The sequence below is a fragment of the Anabrus simplex genome, chromosome 2 (assembly GCF_040414725.1).
Source record: "Anabrus simplex isolate iqAnaSimp1 chromosome 2, ASM4041472v1, whole genome shotgun sequence".
Lineage (NCBI taxonomy): Eukaryota > Metazoa > Arthropoda > Insecta > Orthoptera > Tettigoniidae > Anabrus > Anabrus simplex.
This window is the reverse complement of record NC_090266.1, coordinates 1,154,841,078-1,154,853,757: the sequence shown is the minus strand read 5'-3', so window position 1 is coordinate 1,154,853,757 and position 12,680 is coordinate 1,154,841,078. Positions and strand designations below refer to the sequence as shown.

The following is a 12,680-nucleotide window of genomic DNA, read 5'->3' as shown; positions in this document are numbered from 1 at the left end:
TGAACTGTGTTGTTGATATGTCAAATTATTGTCATCAGTCATATTTGAAACTCATGAAAATATTTATTTTGTTCAGATGAATCAAAATATGCACATCCAGGCTTTACCTGTAATGTTTTAGAAGGATTATGGAGAAATTAAACTGACTTTCCATTTTGAACAGCTAATAACACTGCTGTTTCAAGAGTCAGTTTCTGAGGATAACAGTAACCACAGAATAGAAAGCAATCCAACAGAATAATGTATTTACCATGTACATTTTTTATAGTGAAGTCATTTTATTCTTTAGTAGCCTGTATGCAGGCTTTTATGATAAGGTATGGCCAGACTTTCAGGACATATTCCTCGCACATAAAAGAAGAAAATATGTTATATGGACATGGGTCTGGAACTGGTAGAACTCATTTTCTACAACTCTAGATCGTTCATTATATGTCTCATTGAATCTCAAATGCGCTGATGTATCCCTTGATGCATGTGTCAGTGCTAACGGAGGACATTTTGACCATTTCATACAAGAAAAAGTTTCATGTGGTATCCTGGTACGTTATGTTCCTGTGTATTTCCTGTGGTTAATGTTCTGTGTAGAGTAGTAGAAAGTGAGTCCTAACATGGAAATAAAACATTTCTGGACCCGGTCTAGAATCAGTCTAGAATAACGGCCAAGATGATTCATCGTGTTGACCTCATGACACTTCATAATCTCCAGGGTTCAGGCTGAGCAGCAGTCACTTGGTAGCCCATGGCCCTTCAGGGCTGTCATGCCGTGGGCAAAAAAAAATGTGTGAGGACATGTCCTGAAAGTTTGGCCCTACTTATATTCTCATGCTGGTTTTACAAGGAATAGTGGCCTGCACATCTTTCTAAGAAGGGAGATGTTTTATCTCTTGATAAAGTAGAATAACCTCTGTCAAATGTCAATGTAGATTATGTTATAACTTAACTAATAAAATGCACTTCTACAAAAGTCTTCAGGTATAACCAATTCTAGAATTACATCTTCTGTATTGTAGTAAATGTTATCTTCTCTTCTTTCCAGACTCAGCGCCCTCCATGGCACAAACAGCTCATGGGTGTTCTTTTGTGAAAGCTACACCAAGATCATTCTGAAGAAAGTCATTAAATATTTTGGCAAATACAACCCATCTGAGGTACAGTAACTATCCTTTCTGAATCCTTTGTAAATTTAATTATGAACAGGGGATGTCTATCATCACCAAACTTCGTGGGTAGAGACCAAAGTGACTGGTGTGAAGTGTGGCATTCTTTTTTTTGTTTTTTTTTGTTTTGGTAGTGGTTTATCGTCACACTAAAGACATTGAAGGTTTTCAGCGATGCAAGGGTGGGATAGGGCTAGGATAGGGAAGGAAGCAGCCATGGCTTTAATTAAGGTACAGCCCCAACATTTGATTGGTGTGAAAATGGGAAACCTTGGAAAACTATCTTCAGGGCTGACGGTGGTGGGATTCGAACATGCTATCTCCCAAATATAAGCTCACAGTTATGAAACCCTGAACACACAGCCAACTAGCTCGATGTGTTTTGCAATCACCCCGCAATCCCTAAAACAAAGTCTATGAATGTGGGGCACATGACTGTAAATGTTTGCTCTACAATTTATGAATCTCTTGCTTTGTTCTCTATTGATTTTATGTGTCGCACAAATATTCTTGGGAAGGAAACAATTGAGGTTCAACCTTATTCAATACATGAATATCATTAAATATTTTGGGAAATAAATCCCAACTGAGGTACAGTATCAATCATTTCTTGATCCTTTGTATGAATTTATATGAATTGAATAAGGTGGAAACCCAATTGTTTTCTTTCAAGGAATATTTATATGACATGTAATACAGTATTTGCAGTCATACCATGTAAAACATGCCACATCCCAGGCCCATTATGTAATTTTGTGATACTGTGCATGTGTAGCATGTATCCTGCATTGTGTACATCAATGTCTATGGAAAGGCCCCATGCATGAGACTTGTATAACCTACTGGAGCAACATGTCCATGGTGGTGCTGTCATGTGGGAAGGACAGACATTGTGGTGTGAAAGTGATGGAATACCAGATACTTTATCTGAAATTAGTGATACGCCAAGGACTCCAGCACACAACATAGCAGCCGTTTTCAGTTCCTATGACTCATCCCCACTCTCCATAGTGAAACAGAAAAGTATCCATGAACAGCTTTCTGAAAAATAAATGCAAAGTATTTATGACAGTGTCAAGATTGCTAAGAAGTGGGCAAGGAAAAAAAAAAAAAAGCTGCTGTCTTTCTGGACATTCCCAATTTTAAAGCTGGCAAGTATTCCTTGCACTAATTCAAATGCCACTCTAAAATAACATCACGCGAGATCACAAGGTTTGTTACTAGGCAGGATGATACTCTTGACACCATCGAGAGCATTGGAGGTTTTACTCAAAGTTTAGGCCTCTATTTCTGCTAATGCATTTGACACCGACATGGTGTTCAATATGGACCAAAGCCGATTTGAGTATGAATTCACATCAAATAGGGCACTATCAGTCACTTGGGAAAAGATGACTGAAGCTCCTTTTTAGAGCGTTGCATCTACTACCCATTTCAGCTGATTTGTTCAATGTCAGGTCACCTTACAAATAAACTGTACATTTGCTTTCAGGAAGCAGGTGGTAAGTTTGGCAAACATGTTTCCAACACATTACATCATAACCAACCTCCAAATATAGAATACGACTACAGCACCAGTGATAATATGTCAACAGCACTCGTACTGTCCTGGATGCATAAATTACGGGAACTGGAACTAAATTAAAGGGAGCATTGCTTCTATTGCTGGATTTATGGTCTGGTCAAACCGACACATATTTATTGTTACAAACCATTATTCTCGTCATTATTCCGTATTGAAAATAGCTATATCACTAAGTTTACACAAGGAGTAATTTAAATACCACCTATTCAATACAATTTATTCCACTACTGTGTGATCAAATGCACATAGAAATTACCAGAATTTTAAAGGTACATGTTTTGCCCACTTTTTATTGGGCATAATCAACCTCGTTCAATCTTAAAACACATATTGGTCTGAGGAATCTTATCAAATTACATAAATTGTATTGATGAACTCTTAATGGTATTGATACTGTGGTTATGTAATAATTACAGCACAAAAATATTGAATAAAATATGTACACATACTAAAATCACTTTGAAAAATTAAAACGTTCATCTAAAAGTAATTGTGTCACATTGTATTTTAAAAATAATCCATGTATGACATTGAAATGGATCTTGTAGATAAAAAGCTTGAACAATATATGTCACACCTGGGGAACAGATTATCAAACCCAAGGCTTCACTGGATGGAATAATACGAATAAAGGATATGGTATATGATGAGGTTGAAGTCTATTATTTAAAACTAGGATCATAGGATATAAACTTCATGGTTCTGATCCGTATTGAATTGTAATTACAATGTAATTGTTAAATTAATGTCGTAATGGTCCACCTTTCAATACTATAATATATAATATTCTAAATTACTTTAATTAGGGACTAGTTTTGGCCAGGGCTGGCCATCTTCAGCCTTAATGTAAAACATCTAATAACTAAACAAATGTACATGCACACAATTGACATAAAACAAACGAAACAAATATATACAAATTGACATTAAAAACGTCGATGAAATTATGAGTAAATTTGAAAATAACTAGGTTCTAAATTCTTGCATCTTGAGTATGCTCATCATCGAGACTCTTTCATGTATTAATATTCACAGAACTGTTAGTTCTAACACTGCTAATCATTCCTAATTCAATCGTAAACGGGAACTGGTAAATGTTGATCCCGTAGGTCATCACCAAATCTGTTTGAGTGGTGTTAGCCGTATGCAAGTCATTGGATGCCGCTGTAAATAAATATGTCAATGATTTTTATCCAACATTCCAAGATGTCTTGATCCATATCACCTCCAATTTGACTATGTATTTTCATCCCAGTTGTAAATAATATACTTCAACCTCATCATATACCGTATCTTTTATTCGTATTATCCCTATCCAATAAAGCCTTGGGTTTGATAATCTGTTCCCCAGGCGTGATATATATATTGTTCAAGCTTTTTGTCAAGAAGATCCATTTCAGTGTCAGACATGGTTATTTTTAAAATACAATGTGACACAATTACTTTTAGACGAACGTTTTAATTTTTCAAAGTGATTTTAGTATGTGTATATATTTTATTCAATATTTTTGTGCTGTAATTATTATGTAACCACAGTATCAATACCATTAAGAGTTCATCAATACAATTTATGTAATTTGATAAGATTCCTCAGACCAATATGTGTTTTAAGATTGAACGAGGCTGATGATGCCCAATAAAAAGTGGGCAGAACATGTACCTTTAAAATTCTGGTAATTTCTATGTGCATTTGATCACACAGTAGTGGAATAAATTGTATTGAATAGGTGGTATTTAAATTACTCCTTGTGTAAACTTAGTGATATACATATTTGTTGACTGAAGCCTTCGGACATTGGGATGTAAATTTGTATTGCAAAAATCACGCCGCTTACAACCACAAGCTACTGTCAGCCTCTTGATGTCTATTGCTTTCACCAGTACAAACTATTTGCATGTCCCATGCAAGAGAACAACGTCATGATAAGGAGAATGCCGTCAACTTGCATGGCATGATCTTTATTTCCAAGTGGCATTCTTTTATATACAATCAATTTAATTGCATCTTAGTAGCAGCATATGCTTCAAAATGCATGGAAGGCACTTTTCACACTCTTCTGTTCCCTAATGTGTTGGACATCAGTTTCGCTGTTCTTGGCACCTGCAGCACTCCTGACTGTAATTTCAGTGCCATCATTATTTGCTCATGGTACAAGATACACTTTGTTTGCAACGCTGCCTTCTCAAACCACATTACTGCAATGTCGAATGAGGTGTGTATATGATATTTGAAAATTCAAAATGATGTATGTAATCTCAGCATTTACAGGTAAATTGTATTTGACACGTTATGACTGCAGACTTTACAGTTGTACATCCTACTTTTATAATCCTTGTTCTAGGGGTTGCACATGATTGGAAAATGCCACACTTCATACCAGTTACTTAGGTCTCTTGCTTATATTTCCCAGAAAGTTTTGTGATGATTGTTGTCAGGAGGTCCTAAGGCTTCCCTTGTAAGACAAATACGTAAAAGGATTTCTGACCTGTGTGTGAAAACCTTTTATGTACCAGAACTACAGCTTCGAACTGAGGTCAGAGTAATACATTTCTCTGTGATATTGCAATCAAGTCCCTGTTACAAGTTCTTGGGGGTAGTGAGCCTGCTTCTTACCAGGAGGCCTAGAGTTCAATTCCCAGCCAGGTCAAGGATTTTTATCTGGATATGAGGCTAGTACGATATCCACTCATCTTACTTGGGAACAATTGTGAGGAGCTGTCTGGTCTAGAAGGCCAAGAATAACACTGACTACACATCACCTCATAATCTGCAGTCTTTTGGGCTGAGTAGCAGTTGTGTGGTGGGCCAAGGCCCATTATGGTTGTAGCACCATGGGGTTTGTTGGTTTCTTTGTATCGGAATTAAATAATAAATGGAGAGATAGTTCTTCTCCCTCTTCTGGCGTGAAAATAGGAAAAAACGTAAAATCATCTTCAGGGCTGCTGACTGTGCGGTTTGAACCTACTATGTCCTCAATACAAGCTCTTAGCTGCGCAACCCTAACCGCACAGCCAACTCGCTCGGTAGTCTCCTTCATTGTTTCTGTTTCTTTTTTGGTCTTGCAAGTTTTGTTGTCGGTTGAATAGCTTTGTCATAGCAACTGGAAAAGACTTGTGGATCTGACCTCCGTTGCTCCTTACTATCCCTCTGAGAGATTACAGCACTATTTGTAGCCAAGTGATAACAGTCAGTTACCATATATAGATGTTGTTATCTAAATGAACTACTTCTAAATAATTACAGTCAACTATGGATGTACTGAATTCTAATAAAATATTGTAAGATTCCAGGAAGCATTTGCCTCCTCCTAGAATTTATTACTGCTGTACATTCACTGTTCAAATCGTATCTTCTTTTCTTACAGGAACTGTGGATTGGACATGCACTTTACGACAGAGAACCAACTATCATTCATCATTTTGCCTTTATTGAAAACACTCAACAGTTCAAATACCCCTATTTTGGATCAGGATTTGCAATGAGTAATACTTTATTAAGAAGGTGAGAGAGCATTTAATTTACTTGAAGGTTGAAATCCATTAGTTACTGTATATTATATTTACAAATGACAGTTTGTGGTCTTCATCCTGGTCTATAAGTTTAAGGTGACTTACAACTATGTAGCTGGTCCTGGGTTTTATTCCTAGTCCTACTTAATATTTTCCTTTTCATAGGTCTTTGGATCAGAGTTTATTTAAACTTGTGGGGACAAGTTGATGGACTTTTATGGCTCATATATTGTTTCTTTGCCTTATTTCATGCTTTCAAATTTGTATATGGTAACTGCCATGCCAAGATAATCCTTTAAAGAATGAAACAATCCCCCCCCCCATGGCACTACAGCCCTTGAAGGGCCTTGGCCTACCAAGCGACCGCTGCTCAGCCCGAAGGCCTGCAGATTACCAGGTGTCGTGTGGTTAGCACGACGGATCCCCTTGGCCATTATTCTTGGTTTTCTAGACCGGGGCGTCTATCTCACTGTCAGATAGCTCCTCAATTCTAATCATGTAGGCTGAGTGGACCTCGAACCAGCCCTCAGGTGCAGGTAAAAATCCCTGGCCTGGCCGGGAATCGAACCCGGGGCCTGCGGGTAAGAGGCAGGCATGCTACTCCTACACCACGGGGCCGGCAAAGAATGAAACAATCAGTTAAAGCAAAATGTTTCATTCACTCTGAGATCCCTCACCAGTGAAAAGCTCCTTTGATTACTACCAGGAAGTTACTTTGGTATTCTGCAGGGCAATCCTGAGTTTAAATTACTGCATTGATATTCAATGGTGGTGGTGGTGTAAATAATTTTTAGAGAAGCAGGATTAACCCATTCCAGTCTGGGCCTTAATATCCCTAACAAACGTTCTGGACTGGGCATTTTAAAGGATTTTTAAAACATTATATCTCTGTACCTGTAGGAGATATTTGCACGATTCTTTTTTCTTTGTGCTTGTTTGAGCATCTCATTTTGAGAAATGCTCTTTGTATCATGTCAACTATCACCTGAGATTCTAAAATTGTTTATATATTATACCATGTTTTGCGAATGGAGGAAAGGTCTGACGGATAACTAAGCAAGTACAGTTTTCTGAAATACTGTTATATTTACCCTATTTTGCTAATATCAAATGCGCATTGCAATTACAAAACAACAATAATGAGTATGATATAAAATAATAATTTTTCAAAAATAATAGTAATAATTACTATAATGATAATGGCAGCTCTTATGAAATTTTATTTTAATTGATAAATTTTGTCAAAAGTTACTCAAATGTAAAATTATTGTTTCATTTACCACAAAAGACTTCTGAGAAAGTGAAAATACAGTCTTCTAAACAGACAACTTTACTAATATGTAGACAATCTGACGTATTCACGCAAATATGAAATACGCGGGAACATGCGCTAGGCCGTGAAACGAACTCCAATCATAATGAAGTTGTTTCAAATTCATATGTCAATAATATGTTCATTTGCGCATAAACTTATATCATAAAATATCGAAAATCTCACTTTCGTCAAGCACATGTTTGCCGCGAGAATCCATGTCTTAGAGCTCACTGAGTGACTACATCTACTGATGCATGCTGATCGAAATTATCATAAATTCTCTGACTTAGGCATATAATACTGCCATCTGTTTAAATACTCTCATAACTAATACATGAAGAAACATGATGTAACCACCATAATGCGTGCATAGCTCGTTCTCGATTTTTAGTGAATTGTCAAACCTTACTATGGGCTATGCCCGCAGCGCGGCCTGAACGTAATTTTGGAAAGAGTTAAGAGAAGGGAAATGCCCTTTATGAATGAAAAATCATGGTCTCAAGACTTACGAATACAAAGAGCCATAAGAAATGGATTAAAGGGTCTCTCCAAAGTCATAAGAAAGAGAGGAAGCCCAGGCAGGGGATTATGGTGTTGATTATCAGCCTATAAATTTCCTTAAGATCATTCTTGTATATTTTCACCAACCTTGAGCCCATGAGGGGAGGTTAACAGATTGAAGGAGCAGATAGGAAGCAACAAATTACTAGGTTGGAACATGACCTTTATCAGTCCAAGGTAGAAGGGGATTACTCTCCTGATGCCAAACACCTCAGTGTTCTGGGAGTAGAGAACGGAAGGGTGAAGAACACAGGAGACGAGAGAAAGAAGCGTCTTTTGACGAAGAGGCCTGGTACTTCCTAGACATCAGCCCTCAGGATGGGAGTAGATTGAGGATTTATATTGTGGAAGACTCCTCAAGCATGGTTTACTGGGTCGGGGTATAGAGGAGGTTTGAGAGTTTGGTAGTGAGAGATTTTCAGGGGAGGAATGGAGTACATACATCAGCATAAGTGCTAGAATGTAATCTTTAAAGAACTTCATAAATATTATATTGTAATCTTGACCACTCCCTACTGAGCATCCAAACATCTAAACATCCAATTTGTAAATGCCCGAAAGTAGTGTCATCCTGTTGTCAACACCCCCCCCCCCCCAAGAGATATTCACAGATAATTCAAAGCATTGCGCACACAGCAGCCTACATTTGGTCGAGAACAAGGCGTAGTAGATGGATGGCACTACATGTCACTCATTACCTGCAACATTAAAGCTTTTCAAACCATTGAAGAGAGTCGTTATTTGTTAATGCATGTTTATAATATCGCCAAGTCTCAATCGCTGCCAATTTTATGCAACGTAACCAATACTGTACATATATATCCATGATTTAAAGTGATTTGATAGAATTTGAGGAGGTTCTTATAGAACCAAACATGTCGTTTCTGTTTAATAGTGTGTACTTTTTTAGAGGTATGTTACAGTGTAATGTGTGTGTTATAGTGTTTTCGACAGACTGAAAAGTTTTAAAATTACATTAATTAAGTCGACACTGGGAAATATGGCTTGCTTCTTAACAAATCATTTAGTACCAATAGAATATTTTACTTGTAATATTGGCCAGTATAAAATCAGACAGAAAATGAAAAATTTCACAGTATTTGAGACACTTTAAATTATGTACAATATCCCTTTCAGACCGAGTACGCACAATTGTGCGGGTTCGTATTTTAGTTATCCCTGACCGTATTTGATGTTTTTTCGGCGCTACACCGGACTGCAGTGATTGTGCAGGACACGTGGCGTGTATTTCAATTGATTTTAGTATGCGCTTGACCGCCAGGGCGAAGGAAGAAGAGTTTAAAAAGCACAGTTGATCGGCGAGATGGCAGGAAGCAGTAGTGCCGAAAGTAAGTATTTATTTACTGCGTTTATATTAATCTAGAAGCTTTACTGAATACCGGAATATATTCAATGAAGTGTGTACATTGGTTAGTGAACGTAAATTTTGAAGCTACACCATCGTACATGATACAACGAGGTTTTGAATTTTGATACGCACAATTGTGTGGGTCCTGTTTTTCGGATGTTAGTTTTTATTTTGTAAAATAAACTATTAATATGTGTATTGAGGAGCATTTTAGTCAGTTCTTGACGTACAAACAAAAATTCACATCTCCAGTTTTCTTTCAGGTCTGAAAGGGTTATACATGGTGTCAATAGTTAGTGTTGATAAATTATTTGAATAGTTTTCTAGGGATCTGTTTTAATTTTCTTAAATATTTTAACTCTAAAGTGTTTTGAAGAAGCTTAGTTGAAATTACCATATGCCTAAAAAATTAGTTCTCAAATTTTTGATTAGCTGAGCTTCATTTATATCAGCTTCTGGTTTTTTGAGTTTAAGTTTCCATGCTCTGTTAAACTACTCTCCCATTCTTCGTCCAGGTTGGACTGTGGCATTGTTTTATGTGATTCATGTTTAGGTTGCCTACGTTCGAACACATTTCAGTTTTCTCTGTTTAGGTGACTGAAGTATCCCTACTCCTTCGGAGGAAATCAGTCTCCCAGTCGAATTTAGTTGTCTGACGAGACTGATTACTTCGGATTGAGTAGGAGTACATTAGTCACCTTGATAAAGAAAAGTGAAATGTTTTCAAAATATTCGGCAACCTGTACATAGGGCACATAAAGCAACATAGTCCAACACGGTCCAACCCGGATGAAGAACATAATAGTAGCTTCTATTTTTAACTTCTTTCATGGTCTTCCATGTATTTTATATGGAAAAGTTACACATTTTATTGTAATTTGTAATTACTATAATTGGATAGTACTGTCTGTGTTATCTCTGTATGTCTGATCATTTTATTTCCCTATCTAGACTATCTTCTCGGCTGGCTCATGAGGATTTTACAAACCGTGAATTTTCTATTGATCCGTCCCATGAATTAGCTCTGTTTGTGTGGGATAATGGCCGAGGTCCCGCCCTGAAACACATGCGTCACTTGTGCCTTACTCAACAGTCACATTGTGCCTCCTTTCCTCAGGCATTCCAGCCATGTGTAAGTATTTACTAGAATTCATGCAAGTTTCAATAATTAGGGAGGAAACAAGGAACTGTTTCCTCAGTACAAGGCCATTGAGAAAGAATACCCATATTTTAAAAATTTGTTGTTTCAAGTAGTATAAACATGCTGAGGTGCTTATGGTCCTGACTGATGAGTAAGGATGGAAGCATTTTGTTTATATAAACCTTAATTCATTTCTATATGTGCCCCATGTGTGGCATGGCAGACATCAAATCAATAATCAGTTTCTTGCCTCGTACACTGGAGCGCATCTGGAGTGACAGTTGCGATGGCAGGAGTGAACTTTTCTCTGACATGCACTAAGCCACATAAATTCTCACCATAAATTTTAATATATCCCTAGAAGAAGATGTCCATTGGAATGAGATTAGGGCTTGTAGGCAGTCAGGGAATACAGCCACCTCTACCAGCCCAACTATTTGGAAACTGAGTATTCGGTTCATTGCGTGCATTGTCCAATGCATTGCAATGTTAATAAGTTGTTCTAAATTTACGTAGAAAAAGCACATTCAATTTGAATTCCACAAACCAAAGCATGCACTGAACTTTCTGCTGGGTGGTCCACATTGTGCTGGCCTGGCCTAGCTACGCAGCACACAGGCAGACGTGCTATTTGCCAAGGTCAAGCAACTAGTAGCAGTGGTTTCAAAAAACTCTCATCTTTCCTCTTCATTTTAAGACCATAATCACCTCAATATGTTTATACTACTTGAAACAGCAATTTTTTAAAATATGGGTATTCTTTTAGGATGACCTTGCATTATATGGTAGTGTGTAGCATAAGCCAACATTCTTTTGAACCTAAGGATAGAAAACTGGTTCAATATCAGATGTAGTCAAACACTACCCATGTCTTCATTAATGTAAATTTCAGAGCTATGCATAGAACTATTACCAGAATAATGAAAATTGTACACGGAGGTAGAAGGATAAGTTTTTATAAAATTAGAGCTTTTTCAACTTTTGCTATATGGATCTGAATCCTGGGTAACAAAGTAAAAGGATGTTAGCCACTAGTGGCAGCCAAGTGACTTGCCATTTTGGAGGTTCCATATTTTCTGTTACAATAATTAGACTACGCATTTCTAGCTTTAGCAACAATGCACAGAAATTACTACTATTCAGAGTGGTAGTTGAGCTAAGAGGACTTCTGAGTTGACAAATATTTACAAATATTTTACAGTTCAAAACTGAATATGCGAGTCACATAACTGAAAAAGAAAAGAAAAATCTCTTCTCCTATTGTTGCTAGCAGCAAATTGATCAAAAGCACTCGGAAAACAAAATGGAGTGTTTTTGATATTACAACTGCACAACCAGTCATGGTTTTAAAACATACTAACATAAAAATTCTATTAAAATTACAATTGTTACAGAAGTTAAGTACCGCATCTTCTTGCATAATTAATGCCTTTGCATAATTTATGCATCCCAATATTTTTGGGTCCAAAGTGGAGAAAAAGAAATATTCCTGTATTTGATGCACCCACTCCTTCACACATCCATCACACAGCTCTGGATGCATTTTGAAATAAAGATGTCAACTACTGGAGTAGCAGCCTTCCCATTGTGAAACCAGGCATTCCAAATACTGGGCAGCGTGTTATCAGCCGGTAGGAAATACCACTGCACTAGTTCAGTGGGAAAATCAGTGCAGAATTGACTAGTGACCCTCTGTTGCAGTCTGGTACAAACTTATTTTATGAGTGTTTTGGATGCAGTACATGTGTTTTCTGTGATCTCAAAAGTGTTTGTTAATCCACAATGAGCAAGTATTTGATTAATACTGCATCGTATAAACATGCATTGATCAGTTACGCCAAAGCATATGGAAATAGGGCAGCGGGCCGCTCAGTGTCTGAATGCAATGTGCGCTACTGGCAGAAACAGAAAAGTGCACTTCAAGTGTCCAACAAGTCTCGCAAAGCACTTCGCAGACCAAAAAGTGGCAAATTTCTGCAGGTAGAAGAGGATCTATTTAAATATGTGATTTTGTTACGCAACGATGGATATGCCATTTC

The 12,680-nt window shown here is 37.3% G+C and overlaps 1 protein-coding gene across 3 annotated transcripts in view; it reads left to right on the top strand.

Annotated features, from left to right (window-relative positions):
* LOC136863367 (beta-1,3-glucosyltransferase) overlaps window positions 1–12,680 on the top strand; it is a 589,711-nt gene that overhangs the window by 544,344 nt on the left and 32,687 nt on the right. For all 3 annotated transcript variants that reach the window (XM_067139767.2, XM_067139768.2, XM_067139766.2), the window contains 3 exons: window positions 1,040–1,151; window positions 6,111–6,247; window positions 10,452–10,632. In XM_067139767.2, coding sequence (XP_066995868.1) covers window positions 1,040–1,151; window positions 6,111–6,247; window positions 10,452–10,632 — 430 coding nt within the window. The remainder of the gene's footprint in view (window positions 1–1,039; window positions 1,152–6,110; window positions 6,248–10,451; window positions 10,633–12,680) is intronic.